Raw genomic sequence first — 13,989 nt, forward strand, 5'->3', positions numbered from 1 at the left:
CTTTCGATGAGCAGATCATACATATGCAATATGTCAAATGCGATGGCGGCTGTCTCACCAAGGAGTCCACAGGCCCGTCTTCGTTCTTCTCCCATCAACTGTTTCACCGAACTCTGGAGACGAGCGAGGTGGGACATGGACCCCGGCCAATGAATGCTCACCGCGGACCACTGGGCAACACCCTCCCTTTACTGTACTTTGCATGTGGGTAAGCTGTTCGAAACACCTGAATCCTGATGTAATGTCAGATTTGCGTCTGTCAAACACCGATGTTCAACGGGATCTTGTAGTTGTATCTATTGGCGAGTACTGATGCTGCGAGGTTGGGTGAACAGCGGCTTTGAGACATGCTCAAGATATAGTACCTCAATTATTTGACGCGGAACTCGGAAGACGAGGACGTAGAGAGGGGAGATCGCGCCAGAGTTTGTGTCAAGATAGGAAGAAAAGGAAGGGTTGGAAAGCGATGTTGGCAAGGAGTAGTCAAGGAGAATGAAGCTATTGCTCAAGTAGGGCTGCCTTACAGACAGCCTCAGAATTAAAGTATCATTTTGCAGTCTTTCGCGAGCTAGTCCGTAAATCATGTGTTATTTTCCGCAGACCTTTTGAGAGCGTCCGCTTTTCCATCATGCTAAGGCTATCCACGGCGTGGTTGAAATACGCGATAGGCCGCCAACTTTGAACTGACTCCCCCCCAAGACTGCGGTCAGCGCCACAGAAATTGATCTGACTCACCCAACCTACACGCCCACCTTTCCAAGACCCTTCTAACCCAACACCGCGCGTAGTGTGTTATACTCTTCTTGATGAGTATATAATTATTTAAATCCAGCAGCCAACCAGGAAAGTAGCTTTCAATACAAAGAGCAAGCCAATGCCTATCTCTTCAACCACCCTTGCGGTAGTTGAGGAACATTGTCTGCTGTGACGCTTTGCGGGGCGGCAGAATCTTTCCTTTTTGCCCTTAAGCTTGAACGTGTTCGCACGTTCGAATCTGTCTCTTTACGATTACTTTTTGGCTGTTAAAGGTCTTAATCTGTGATGTAATATGCATGTGCACGTGGTGAGGGTGTGGTCTTACCCTATTTAGTGATAGTGCCGCGGATTTGTCGGGTGCATGTCGCCTCAGCCTGATCTGTAGGCAGCAGCCTTTTTCTTGAGTGACCCTACTATAAATTTAATGGCTTGGACGATTTCAAAGCCCGCATGCTGTTTCAAAGAGAGTATATATATTTTGTATTCTGGTCTCATTCTCAGGAAAGTCGCTACATCAAACTCAGAACAGTACAGCCAGCACATGCTGGCTACTTTCCTTTTTGCTCCTTACTCACGCTTTTGCCATGTTGCACATAGGGCTTGAGTTCGATTTCCCGTAGTAAACATAAGCTCATGTTGCCTTCACGTTCTTTTGGATATTGGAATACCTTCTGCCCTATTTCCAGTTCTTGAGGTTTGTAAAGAATGTCTTTTGTTATTCTAGCTACATAAGGACAAGATTTACTGTTCAGTATGGAGTGCGTAAATGTGTAAATGGATGAAGGCTATGGTATCCTTCCCTTCGAGGAGGGACAATACCCGACTTATCTAAGTGAGTGTTTTCCCTGGGCTGTATATTAGTTAGCTGACATATTTTGCTTCATGCGATATCTTAGTGCATAGTTTGCTAATTCCCAAAGTGTTCAGAACTATTACTATTCCGACATTGCTAATTCCCAAAGTGTTCAGAACTATTACTATTCCGACATTGTTAAATCGGGTTTGTTTATGTAATAGTCATATTTAAGGTAGAATCTTTTATTTGCATGGCGCATCGAGCTTTATACACGCTGGGGATAGCCTTAACCGAGTCATCCGTGTAGTCCTTTGACATTGATGAAATTCATGCCAAATAACGAAAGCTAGTGCTATGGGGCTGGTATACGCTTCCCTTTCCAGTTGGGGTGGATGGTTGTCAAGAAGGAAGGAGTGGTGCGCGCTTTCCCCTCTGTGTCAAATGCTTTCGATCCCATGTCACAGTATTGAGGCCCATAACCCACACTGTTACAGTTATCACCTCGACCATTTGAGGCAGTATATATAATTACTTCTTCCTGCATTACACCAGGAAAGTAGCTAGTACCAAACTATTATTTGCCACCCGTCCGCCCCCCACATTAGGACGGGTCCTTTCCTTTTTGCCCTAATCTGCTCATATTGACCCATTCCTTCGCAACGAGGCTATGAAACTTCCGCGTGTTCGAATCCGCGACTCTACTCTATTTGCTCTTTTTAACTTGGGACACGGGAAGGTGCATAGGTGGAATCAAAACAAGGAAACTACGAAAACACAATCTATCAGGTAACTCGTGGAGGCGATGATGTACCACTGGCTGTCCCTCTTCTAGGAGCTCCTTTTACATTTCTGACTATATATATCAGTGCAAGCCAGCTCACAATCAGGAAAGTAGCTAAAGTGAAACAGAGATCCTAAGTGGCATGGTCGCTTTGCGTCTGTGCCATCTTTCCTTTTGTCGAATTGTATTGCAGGCGCAATTATTACGCTCTACTAAACTGACTGCTCAATGGTGGTGGTGAATACCGCAGAGTCGAATCTCGGCCCTGACTATTATGACATTCTTTTTGCTCCATGCTTAACCAGGTATCGAGTTTGCTGTGCTAGGCGGCTATGTGCATTTTTCTGTCAGAGAGTGACACCACATCGCTCGCTCGACCACTCAAATTCCGAAGAACGCTCTAAGAAGTTGGAGACTGACATAATTTGAACTAGTACAAAAAAATATTGTAGTCGATAGCCATCTTTTCGCAGTTTCAGGATAGTAGTTGCTGCAAACACTCAAAGGTCGGCCTTTGCATGGATGGAAGCATAGTCATGGCTGCTCATTTGAAACTAGTGGGACGTGAGGTTGAATTAATTGGTTCTTGGACTATAGAAAAGAAAGTTACAGTGTTATACATAAACAAGTACATGTGCTTGCTAGTAGGGTATCCGCTCAAGGACATATAAGCAGACCAAAGCCAAAACACTCCTACCCAACCTTATACATCGTCCTATCATCAGCCATTATCATATCCATCGTACCAACACCAAAAATCGGGATCGTCCGACACTCTTCGCGTGTTCAGTCTGGTCCACTTGACTTGACCAGGAGCTCTTCCATGAAGACGCTTTCTCTAATCGACCCTGCGCTGGAAGCCAATGCCTTGCGGTATGCATTGGTCTGTGAAAACTGCTCCTCGTAATGTTCCTTCAGCTTCCGCTGTCGTTTTTCTTTCCTATACATCAATAGTATGGTACCAACCAACGCTACAATGATGGCACCAAACAGACCCCCGACTGTGCCGCCAACAACCGCAGTCTTCCGCTTCTCCTTCTGGCAAATATCTCCATTTTGTGCAGCGGTTGCGTCAAAGGGCAAGCCAGTCGAGGTCGCGGTACCGACTACGCGCGTCGGTTCGCTGGTGACGGAGATGGGCGTTGCCAATACTTTCAACGCGCCGATGAAGGTGGTGCTGGCCCGTGGTGCGGTCGCATTGTTGCAACAGCTCCGCCGGTCGTTGATGGCGCGACAGCAGTATTTCCCGTAATCACACATCTGTATATTCCATGCGGTGACTGGGTTCAAACCATCGAAGTTGTCACTTGCTGTGATGGCATTAGCTTCACATCACACACATTTGCACCACAACATGCACGTACCGCCAGGACACATTTTTGGACATGCCGCATCCTTCCCAGTGGCATCCGTACATCCACTCTGCCATATTGTTCCCATCAACTCATTGTTTGTAGCCATACACAATCCGTTATCCAGGCATAGATCGGCAGAGCCAACAGTTCGCTTGGTCGCGCAACAACCGCTATGTTTTGCGCTGGGATTGCATGGAGCAAAGGTATCGTCAAGTGCTGTGCCGTCGAGGCCGTAACACTTCTGACTGATGGTGATAGCGAACAAAGTCGCGAAGACTGAAAGAAGGGATAGACGCGACAGCATATTAAAATTAGAACAGCAGTCAATCAAGACGTGATTGATGTAAATGAGTGACTAGAAGAAAGTAATGGACGTGACTCGTTCGAAAGCAAAAGGAGCGGACTTGAGAACGGACATCTAGGGCGAACTCTGATCATTATCAACCCCGTAAGAACTACGCGACCCATGTTCAGTCTTTGGCCTAGGGATCATTTGCAGTGTTATGCGTCGAACGCCTTTGTGCGACCCTCCTCAGCTTTCGAGGGTTGCGACAGGGCTCTCCCCGCGACTAGTTGAAACAGGACAATCAAACCTAGTCAATGGAAGGCCCAAGATGCCCGTATATGGTAGGCTGGGGTAACGCAGCTAATCATGGTTTGACACAGACATGCAGCCTCGACTTTGGTTGAGGTGGTACGGAGGCGACGGGTCTGAGGGGACAAGCGCTACGCTTTGACGAGGCAACGGATGGGAATTGCGCTGTCCGGATGAAAGGGCGAGCGAATCCTCCAGCGCTTGATGCTCTGGGCGCTGTGCTTTGTTGATGAAGGGTTTGCTTGATTGTGCTTTTGCGAACTATTCAGCCGCATAAGGAAGGGAAGGAAGGGAAGATAGAGAGCTCGCAGCAAATGAAAACGACAACACGACGAGAGTCTAAAGGGATGATGATGCGCCAAGGGTTAAGGTCGGTTTGAGATGCGGTCGAAGCAGGCCGAGAGAGGCGCATGATTCGACGCTTGGGCCTCAAGCCACTTCCACCATGGTCACTTTGAGCAGTTGGCTTATCATTATCATTCTTGGACATACAAAGAACATTGCGCCTTGTCGTCGCTTGAAGAGATTTGCGTTCACGTCTCTTTCCAGTTGTCCTTGGGCCTTTATCGGCTCTAGTGCGAGGTCTCGCTTCATAGAGATTCGCCGCTTCTTCATTACCGAGGTGGAGACGTCTTCGAGAACTGTTGCTTGTCCTGCACGTTATACGAGGATGCCTAGTCAAGTCTTGAACTGCCGTTGTCTCGCATGTGTCTGCTACCTGTCCAGGCACTTTCGGAGTCGAATCCGATCCTTTTATTTGGCGTCTCCTTTCACCATTGATAACTCGTGGAAACCTGTGCATAGCACCTTTGCTCGCTGAAGGGTTTACGCAGAGCAAAGACATGATTAGATACTCTTCGAACCCCCGTTTGTTTACCCTGAATCCGGTCTACAACGTCCTGACCCAGCTTCGAGGCCAGCTCCAAGCTTCACCCTCCCAATTCTCCCAGAAAGTCCTCTACTCTCCTGATCTCATTCCCTGGGCCCCCATCCACAACCGTCCACTCCATTAAGCTCTCCTTTGCCTTGGTTGCCCAAATCTTCGCATCTCTGTTCATGCCATGTCCCGCATAGACATACGCCAACCTCTCATAGTCTCCTGCCAGGAGCATATCCAATCCTTCCCTCGCACTAATCTCCATCACCTCTTTCTCCCACGCCACAATCTGCTGCGCGTCGTAGGTTTCACTCGTTATATTTTCGAGCAATTTCCGGAGCTGCTCGAACCTCGCGCGCCGCTGATCACTTCCCGCAATCTCATACGCCGTACTCGTGCACGAATTGCACGTACACGTGAAATTCCATCCCTCTTTGTATAGTCTCTGTCGTTCGGCGTGCTTCAAGTCAATCCTCCCATAACTTATACTTATTTCCTCCCCAGCTTCAATGTCCCGCACGGCCTTGATCTCCATCAACAAGCTCTTTGGGATGAATCTTGCATGCGCATTCGGACGACATGCATGGTTTATCCTGCTCACAGAAGGAAACAAACACATGTATCCATCCCCGACTTCCCCATCATCAGGCTGACACGCGAAAGCGTTGGTTTTCATGACATTTTCGATGTCGGTGCCGCTTATGCTCTTGTCGAGGGATAAAAGTAGATCTCGATCTGTGCCTGGTAGTTGATCTAGAATGGTTGAAAAGAGCGAAGCGCCTTGGGAAGGGCTTACGTGCGAGGGAAACTGTGCGCTTGCGATGATTCGGGGAGAATCCAGCAGTATCGTATCCCCTCGCTGAATGGAATGTCTAGTAATGAGACCTTTGCCTTTCCCAGGGATGCGGCTAACTTCGAGACGTTCTTCAGATATATAGCGGGCTGCCTTTGATGCTGGGAAGGCTGACGATATCGCGTTGGCGGCCTCTCTGCTGGCGATGACACTCACGCCATGACCATTGCGAAAATCGGATGTTGTATGCGTACAGTACGTCTTCGCCTGCCCCGCGACACAAAATGGTTCCTGGGACCATTTTCCATTTTTGACTCGTAATGACGGCGGCCCTCCAGGAGCATTGTCGTCATCAAGACACAGCAGTGCTTGGGGCTGAGTTAGAGCATTGTAATCCGAAGTTGCACATTGCAATGAGGCCTGGGTACAAGAGGTAAAGATACTGAGACCTAGTAAGGCGACCAGAGATTGTATTGAACTCATGTTGAAGTATGATTACTTTCAGACACGTTCGTCGTTGAAAATTGAGTTTGCCCCCCTTGTGACCTGTAACGCATCTGAAACTCAACATTCACACAAACGCTGCGCAACACTGCTCATCAACAACTCAACTCTCTCGCTGATACATCTCTGAAAACACGCTTCCATACACTAATACCGCCAGTCGTGCCTATGGAAGTAGTAGAAGGCTGGCTTAGCCAATGGCTTGATCTTTGACAAGGATAGCTCAGCCAAACCCGGTAGCGGGTACAACATCCCGCCCACTCTAGATTGATAACACCGGCTAGACCAGGAGGCCGTAAAGTCTCGAAATAGCGTCTTTGCACATACCTACCCAGAGCGATGGGCGTAGCCGTGCGTTCCATGCGGATCGAGCCGGGATGAGAATATGTGGAGATGAGAAAACTAGAGGAATGATGTCAGCGCTTCGTTGTCCTACCTTCACAGGCACCATTTTCATTGTGGTACCGGGCTGTCATGCGGTCTCGTCTTTGTTGACAGTTGCACAAGGCTGTCACCTTGTTGAGGCCGGAAATGAGGGGATATGCCACCGGCAAGGTACGGGGAATACAAATGGCTTGATGAGGCAGTGACAGGTGCCACATAAGAATCGATAGGAATCACCTAGCTACTGAAAGGGGCAATTGATCGTATGGACCTGGTGCTGGGGATGCTCGATCGTTACCATGTCTTAAGCTGAGGGAAACATTCATTTTCGTAGCCGCCGTGGCATATCTCTCTCTACAAGTTCTTTCTAGTTGGTAAGTCAACATCGAGATCATACCGGATTTGGTGCTCACCTATCTCTCTCCTTGTTTTCAGTGCTAGGGCAGTTAGACGAAATCAGCGACCGACTTCTCCCAACTGCGCCATAAGCAGTGCATCGACTCTCTCCCCCTTCTTCAACATCCCCTCACCCTGCGGCATGCAAAGCAGCGCATTCGCACCCTTAAAGCTGCCAATCCTGCTACTCCTCTGCCCGCCCGTAGAACTCGCATACAATAGCCCATCATTTTTCGTGACAACAAGCGCACGATGATATTCTGGCCTGCCTCTATCCATCCTGATATCCTCATCTAGTACCGCCTTCACTTTAGGTAAGCCCACTGGTGTAATACCAGCTTGCTGATGTAGCGACGGTAGGACGAAGAGGTGGAAACAGACCACTGCTGACGCGGGATTACCGGGAAGGCTGAAGATGACTTTATTAACGTAGTTTCCGGAGTTATCTTTGACGGGGATGGTCGCAAAGGTTGTAGGTTTACCGGGCTTCATGTTCACCCGGCCGAAGTGGATAGTTCCGCCGAGAGAGCGCTCGATTGTAGGCTTGAGGAGGTCTAGTTCGCCCATTGAGACACCGCCGGATGAGATTATAACGTCACATTTGCGTAGGGCGTCGCGGAGGGTTTGTTCGAGGCTTCCAGGCCTGTCTATGATTAGCTTTAATTGTCGTGATATCGCATCACCATGACTCGCAATGGCTCGCGACTTACTTGTCTGAAACAATACCGAGATCGATGACCTCGAATCTATGGTTTCGAGCGGCAGTGATAAGAGTGGGGCGGTTTGTATCTCGCACTTCGCCTAGTCGCAAAGGTCCTTCTCTATCATGCGGAATGATCTCATCTCCTGTGCTCAAAACACCGACTATAGGTCGTCTATAAACAGACACCTCCTTAGTTCCAACAGAAGCAAGCAGACCAAATTCGCCGCCTACGACTGTGATACCTTCACCCTTCTTCAGAATTGTTGCACCTTCTTTGACATCGCTGCCCACTTCTCGCACGTTCTCGTTGGCCTTGATTTCGTCCGTAAGTATTTCGATCTCCTTCTCTTCCTGGCCATCATCTGTTAGGCTCTTTAGCACTGTGTCCTCGACCATTATTACAGCGTCGGCACCTGGAGGAAGTGGTGCACCGGTAGTGATTCTCGCAATCTCTCCTTCCTTCAGCTCCTTAACCTCACCAGCTTGAGCATGTGATATGATCGTGACAGGATACACGCCTTTTTGAAACTTTCCCGAGGATGGTATCTTGATCGCATACCCATCAACAATGCTAGCCCGGAAAGCCGGAACGGACTCGGCTGCTTTGACATCGTCTGCAAGAACGGAGCCTCCTAGCTTCATGTCTACGGGTACTTTCTTGACTACGGTAACTGGTGTCTGCTCTGAGATGAGTCTCAGAGCATCGTCAACAGCAAGCATAGGATATGGCGAAGATCGGTATCTGCGACTTGGCCCTGCAGCGGGATCATTCGACTGAGGTCGATCTTCTGGCTTTGTGTGTGACTTTGGTCCTGAATGGCCATGCCCATGACCGTGTCCACGATGATGGTGATGGTGGTGTCCACCTGCAGCACCTAGTGTCATCAGCCACTCATTGTAAAGACCAAAGGAACGGCAGCAAATTATAAAGTACCTGTGGGTGAACCAGCTGCTGAGACTCCCGCTTCTTTCTCAAGCTTCTTCACCCCTCCTGCATGGAGCGATCTAGAATCAGCACCACTTGCTTGTATACAAGCGTGTGGCAACAGTTTGATCACTGCTTCGAGGTTCTCCTTAGCACCCTTTGGCGATCCAGGCAGAGTCAATATGAGTGTTTGTTTCCGAACACCAGCAACCGGCCTTGCCATCAAAGCGACTATTACCACTTAGCGAATGCATGACTAGACCACATCTGGGAAGCATACAGGGTGTGACAGCGTACGAAGTCGTGAGCATACCATGGCTAGGAGGGCGTCAGATTTGTAACACTGGAGGCCTGAGAATATCTTACACGAGACCTGGAGCATGTCGGTCTATCAGTTGTGTGATTGCCTTGCTTTTATCAGTGCTCTATGTTTCGGTCAGGTCGTACCATCAAGCATACCTCGGGAGTAACATCTTTAGTCGCAAAGCCTGTTCCTCCACTAGTAACGATCAAATTGACAGGATCTTCGCCATCGGTCCATTTTCTGACTGTCTTCTGAATCGCGAGGATACTATCCGATACGATTTCGATCTCGATCTCGCTGACGTCCCAGTGGTCGTTTCCAAGGTCACCGAAGACCTTCTTTAGAATGGGTACACATTTGTCTGTGGTCGGGTCTTTCGAGGCAGTCTCGGAGACAATAAGAATAGCTGCCTTCAGTTTCGGACTTGTTGTACTCATTGTGAAGTCTGGTGATCGTAGTGACGTTAAAGTGGAGATGATGTCCCGCCATGTAGAGATTGGCGCTTGGACCACCCATCTGATTTCGATGACTTTAGTTGTACAAGTCCAGTTGAACATCACTCCATAGTAGACTCCTGAGCATGTTTTCAAAAGATTCTTGGTATTTAACGCCAATGCTCGCTCATGATACATGCATTATACAAGCGCCTTTCTCTATGTATATAGTACAGCTTTCAGTAATTCCCTAGCCACAACCCCCCAATCAAGTTCATATACTAGTACGTGACATGCACTTCCGTCGGTCACTTCTAAAGTGGTGGTCTGAAGTCGATTCCGACTGTATTGTGGTCGCCTAATATAACGGCCAAGTTTCAAACCGTGTTCATTCGAAGTCCTTTGCGTTGCTTTGCATAAGCAACCCAATGATGAGACCGAAAAGTCCAAGAATAGCCGCAAAAATCTCGATAGTGAGGATCTTGACGAACCTGTAATCTAGTCAGCTACTGGGAGGAGTCCCAGACGAGACGCAGACTTACAAAGCGGGATCCGCAGCATCAGCCAGCGCCGCGCTACTTCCATTGATGCCTACACAGACACCGCAGATCAAGTTGCACATGCCCACGGTTATTCCGGCCCAGAACAGTGCATATCCGGTGAATTGGTTTGATCCCGAGAAGATTAATTCTGGATCAGAGAGTTGGTTCATCTTGGAGGAAAAGATGATGGCCATGATGACGCCGTAAATGGCGACGACTTCACAAAAAATGATCGAAATCAAGTTCTTCGTTCGTATCCGCGGCGCCTTGACACCTCCACCGAGAATGGACACTCCGGTCGTCCAAATGCCCCTTATCAAACATTAGACACGACCCTTCTGCTATTATGCGAACGGACATACCACGCTGAGCCTACGACAGAGAGACCAATGCATAGGGCGATCCCCAGACTGGCCCATGTGTACGGTGATACGCTTTCGAGGAAGGCTCCGACCTTTTTGTTGTTTAGCTCAGTTCGTCTCGTCTGACACGTAATCGCGTACGTTGAAAGCTTCGCCCTCGTTGTTGAAGAGCATATCTGTTTGCCATTAGCTATTGCCTGCGCCCCGTCCACAATATACGTACACAGCGCTACCACGCCCAGGGCAGCCGTCGCACCGCCTGTGCCGTAGGTGAGAGACATATCTGAGATATGAGTGGTAAAGGCGTGGATAGATGGTGAAATAAAGTGGCGGGCTGGAGCTTCTTCGTGATGAACTCGCAGCGAAGCTCGACGATGATGCAGGCGGAACAAGCCGCCGTGCTGCGCTAGCGCTGCCGCGCTTAGTCAACCACCATTGCATGTCATTGCTCCTACCGTAGGCAGTCAACCATCGCCAGACCACCAACGCTGCCGCAACTACCTGTTCGTCAACATGGCTGACAACACCAAGTACTATGAGCTCTACCGCCGAAGCAGGTACATATGCGCCTCTGGGTGATTATGTGAGCGCTTTGGCTGACAGTACAGTCTGGGCGGCGCCCTCACAGACACGCTGGATAACCTCATCACCGAACGTCGGATTGAACCCCAGCTCGCCATGAAGATCCTCATCAACTTTGACAAAGCGGTTGCCGACGTACTCTCGGATAGGGTTAAGTCGCGGTTGACGTTCAAGGTCGGTTTGGGATGCGCATCAAGGCGGGGGAATATGGAGGACTGACGTGTGTCTCTGTAGGGTCATCTCGACACATACCGCTTCTGCGACGATGTCTGGACCTTTATCATCAAGGACATCAACTTCAAACTCGACAATACAAACCAAGTACACGCCGACCGTGTCAAGATCGTCAGCTGTAACGCGAAGCGCCCTGGCGAGGCCTAGAGCTAAGCCTTTAGCCTTGCATGTCCTTCATAGTTACTACAGAGATATTCAGGCAAATCAGGCGCGGCCAGAGCTCTGGTAGAAGAGACTTGGATGGCGTCAAAAAAGAAGGCGCGCAACGTTGGAAAAAAGGTCCAGCTCCCGGCTCTGGCAGCACAAAGCGGTGGCTTGCTTCATCAGTACATTCGAATTCAGGTCAATGGGTTTCACAGAATTCTTGCTTATTATGTTCATGGGCGTTATGGGACAGATGGGGCACTCACGATACCTTTGGCATGAACTGGAGTTCAGGTATGGAATAAAGAGATGCGTTAAGCGCAGTGCTTGATAGACTGTAATATTTTTGGGAAATGCTTCTATGAAATAAGAACGCTCGTCTGCCTTGCAAGACAAATGAAATGTGATGCTTAGTGCTTGGAGGTGATGCTGAGCGAGTTCTTACCAATGTGTACGCCTAAACACCTTTCACGTGTAAACAGTGCAACGCTTCATATGCTAATTGAGACTACAAGGCTTCGTTCTCTGAAAAGCGCATGGATTCAAATAATATAATGCTCCCAATGCGCCCGTCACCAAACGACATCATGCTTCTTAGCTAAGCTCGGAAGTGTGGCCAGTACCTGCAGAGACCGCGCGCACCGAAGTCTTATACATCAACATCATTCTTTGCCCCGCGCAACACTTTCAAAGAGTTGATCACCATGTCTCTGCCTAAAACAAAATCTGCATGGCTTATGCTTGCCATCTCAAGCGGTGCATGCGCAGCTTTCAATGGCGTGTTCGCAAAGCTGTAAGCTCCCGCTGTCCTCCCTGCGAACAAGCGTACATGTTAACGACCACGCAGCACAACGACAGAGCTCACAGCCTCCTGGTCAGGCTCAATAGCCACCGCATTCGGTCTCAGCGCTTCAAACAAAGTTGTTGAATTTGCGATTCGAGGTGTAGGTTTCCCCACCACTCCTGGTCCTCCTCACCTCCAATATAATGCTTACCACATGGATAGCTCTTCTTCGGCCTCAATCTCGTGTTCAACGCCATAATGTGGGGACTCTTCACCCGCGCCCTGACACTGGCGTCCTCTACCGTGCGCGTGTCCATAATTAACACCTCCGCGAATTTTATCGTCACGGCCGTACTCAGCTTCATCATATTCAGCGAATCGCTACCGGGGCTATGGTGGCTCGGTGCAAGCCTGCTAGTTGCTGGGAGTGTGATAATTGGAATGAGAGAAGAGACAGAGAAGTCGAGCGTGGTTGCTACTACCGGCGAGGCACCGCTGCTGGATAGAGACGGAGATGCGAATGACGGCGAAGGGTTTCGGGATGAGGAGGAAGAAAGACTGGAGTTGAATAGCGTGAGGAATACCAACGCAGATAGTAGTGATGAGGATGCGGTGTTGAAGTAGCTAGGAAACTACAAGGCCTCCGCAATGACAAGCTCCAGGATCCAAAGTGGTGTCTGACGACTACATGTGTACTCTTCACGCTTACCTATCTCTCTGGGGACCGAGGATGCCCTCAATATCCAGCACAAGAGGCCATCTCAACTCCTTGTGATTCTGTCGGGCACGTGCAAGTGCAAACTTCTCTACCAGAGATCGCGTTTTCACACACCCATGCACGGGATGCTGCATGGCGCCGGCAACGCATCGCCGTTTCCCCATCACCACGCATAAACAGTATGGAAACCCCGGTTCTGCTTGAGCAGATTGGATTACACAAACCGTTTCCCCGCGACAATCAAAACACCACTACACAACAAGCTCCCCTCGCTCACAGTCTTAGTCTCTCATCGCAACAATCTCCCTACCAGGAAATACCGCTCAATGTCGACCAGCAACAGTACAAGCAGCTTGAAGGGTGACGCTACTACCTTCATCCCGGGCCAGCATGGGCACGAGAGTGTCGTGCGGCTTTCCAACGAGTCCCAGATGCCGCGGAACCACGCGCTTCAGCCTCAACAAAACTACGCTCAACACCAGTTCCCTAGATTTGGCGGCTACCCGGCCGCCCACGGTCACTATACAGATCATGGATCCTCATACTATGCACAAGCTCCTGCTCTCTGGCATCCACCCAACTATCATCCTGCTCACTACGCAGATCACCGACTCTTCTACTACCCACAAGCTCCTGCTTCTTGGTATCCACCTAACGCCAGCTACAGTCATTTGATGGATTCCTTCGCCAGCCAGCACTACCAGGTACAAGGTGTACGGATGGGCCGCCGAGAACAGTATTTCAATAGCAACCACCATCACTACTATCAGAAGCGAGTCGGTGGAAATGCTAGCGGCAAAGCGAGGACACGCAAGAGCTACGAGAAAAAGGACAATAGGGGCAAGAGGAGCCAAAAAGAGAAGAAGGAGAAGAAGGCTGAGGAAAACGGGGAGAATGAGGGCCAGAAGTGAGGGCTTATAGTTACGCCGGTGACGATGGGGTTAAGAGCTGAGCTTGCACAGTCATAAGTTGGCAAGCGGGTCTTCGGGCATGTCCTCGCAGCATTCACTAGTTCCATTT

The 13,989-nt window shown here is 49.4% G+C and overlaps 6 protein-coding genes across 6 annotated transcripts; 3 read left to right on the top strand and 3 right to left on the bottom strand.

Moving 5' to 3' along the window:
- Positions 1 to 3,119: 3,119 nt before the first annotated feature.
- On the bottom strand, positions 3,120 to 3,992 carry K460DRAFT_406867 (uncharacterized protein; the record flags this gene model as incomplete). Its single annotated transcript, XM_040937003.1, has 2 exons — positions 3,120 to 3,643; positions 3,698 to 3,992. 2 exons carry the CDS (start codon positions 3,990 to 3,992, stop codon positions 3,120 to 3,122), a joined length of 819 nt encoding a protein of 272 aa, XP_040789236.1.
- A 1,220-nt stretch (positions 3,993 to 5,212) lies between these two features.
- On the bottom strand, positions 5,213 to 6,436 carry K460DRAFT_356319 (SET domain-containing protein; the record flags this gene model as incomplete). The annotated part of the gene is made up of 1 exon (XM_040931951.1): positions 5,213 to 6,436. One exon carries the CDS (start codon positions 6,434 to 6,436, stop codon positions 5,213 to 5,215), a length of 1,224 nt encoding a protein of 407 aa, XP_040789237.1.
- Positions 6,437 to 7,297: 861 nt separating this feature from the next.
- On the bottom strand, positions 7,298 to 10,788 carry K460DRAFT_377828 (gephyrin; the record flags this gene model as incomplete). Its single annotated transcript, XM_040935018.1, has 11 exons — positions 7,298 to 7,880; positions 7,948 to 8,815; positions 8,875 to 9,096; positions 9,146 to 9,183; positions 9,232 to 9,272; positions 9,325 to 9,592; positions 10,029 to 10,094; positions 10,146 to 10,457; positions 10,508 to 10,599; positions 10,649 to 10,683; positions 10,731 to 10,788. The coding sequence occupies 11 exons, from the start codon at positions 10,786 to 10,788 to the stop codon at positions 7,298 to 7,300; spliced, it is 2,583 nt and encodes an 860-aa protein (XP_040789238.1).
- Positions 10,789 to 10,976: 188 nt separating this feature from the next.
- Positions 10,977 to 11,922, top strand: K460DRAFT_417714 (transcription initiation factor IIA, gamma subunit). Its single transcript, XM_040937902.1, has 3 exons — positions 10,977 to 11,064; positions 11,116 to 11,263; positions 11,324 to 11,922. Exons 1-3 carry the CDS (start codon positions 11,021 to 11,023, stop codon positions 11,468 to 11,470), a joined length of 339 nt encoding a protein of 112 aa, XP_040789239.1. The 5' UTR covers positions 10,977 to 11,020; the 3' UTR covers positions 11,471 to 11,922.
- Positions 11,923 to 12,171: 249 nt separating this feature from the next.
- Positions 12,172 to 12,875, top strand: K460DRAFT_282234 (uncharacterized protein; the record flags this gene model as incomplete). Its single annotated transcript, XM_040928554.1, has 3 exons — positions 12,172 to 12,260; positions 12,315 to 12,411; positions 12,474 to 12,875. 3 exons carry the CDS (start codon positions 12,172 to 12,174, stop codon positions 12,873 to 12,875), a joined length of 588 nt encoding a protein of 195 aa, XP_040789240.1.
- Positions 12,876 to 13,295: 420 nt separating this feature from the next.
- K460DRAFT_406873 (uncharacterized protein) lies at positions 13,296 to 13,880 on the top strand (the record flags this gene model as incomplete). The annotated part of the gene is made up of 1 exon (XM_040937004.1): positions 13,296 to 13,880. One exon carries the CDS (start codon positions 13,296 to 13,298, stop codon positions 13,878 to 13,880), a length of 585 nt encoding a protein of 194 aa, XP_040789241.1.
- Positions 13,881 to 13,989: the final 109 nt, after the last annotated feature.

Source organism: Cucurbitaria berberidis, assembly GCF_010015615.1.
Source record: "Cucurbitaria berberidis CBS 394.84 unplaced genomic scaffold K460scaffold_3, whole genome shotgun sequence".
Classification (NCBI taxonomy): domain Eukaryota; kingdom Fungi; phylum Ascomycota; class Dothideomycetes; order Pleosporales; family Cucurbitariaceae; genus Cucurbitaria; species Cucurbitaria berberidis.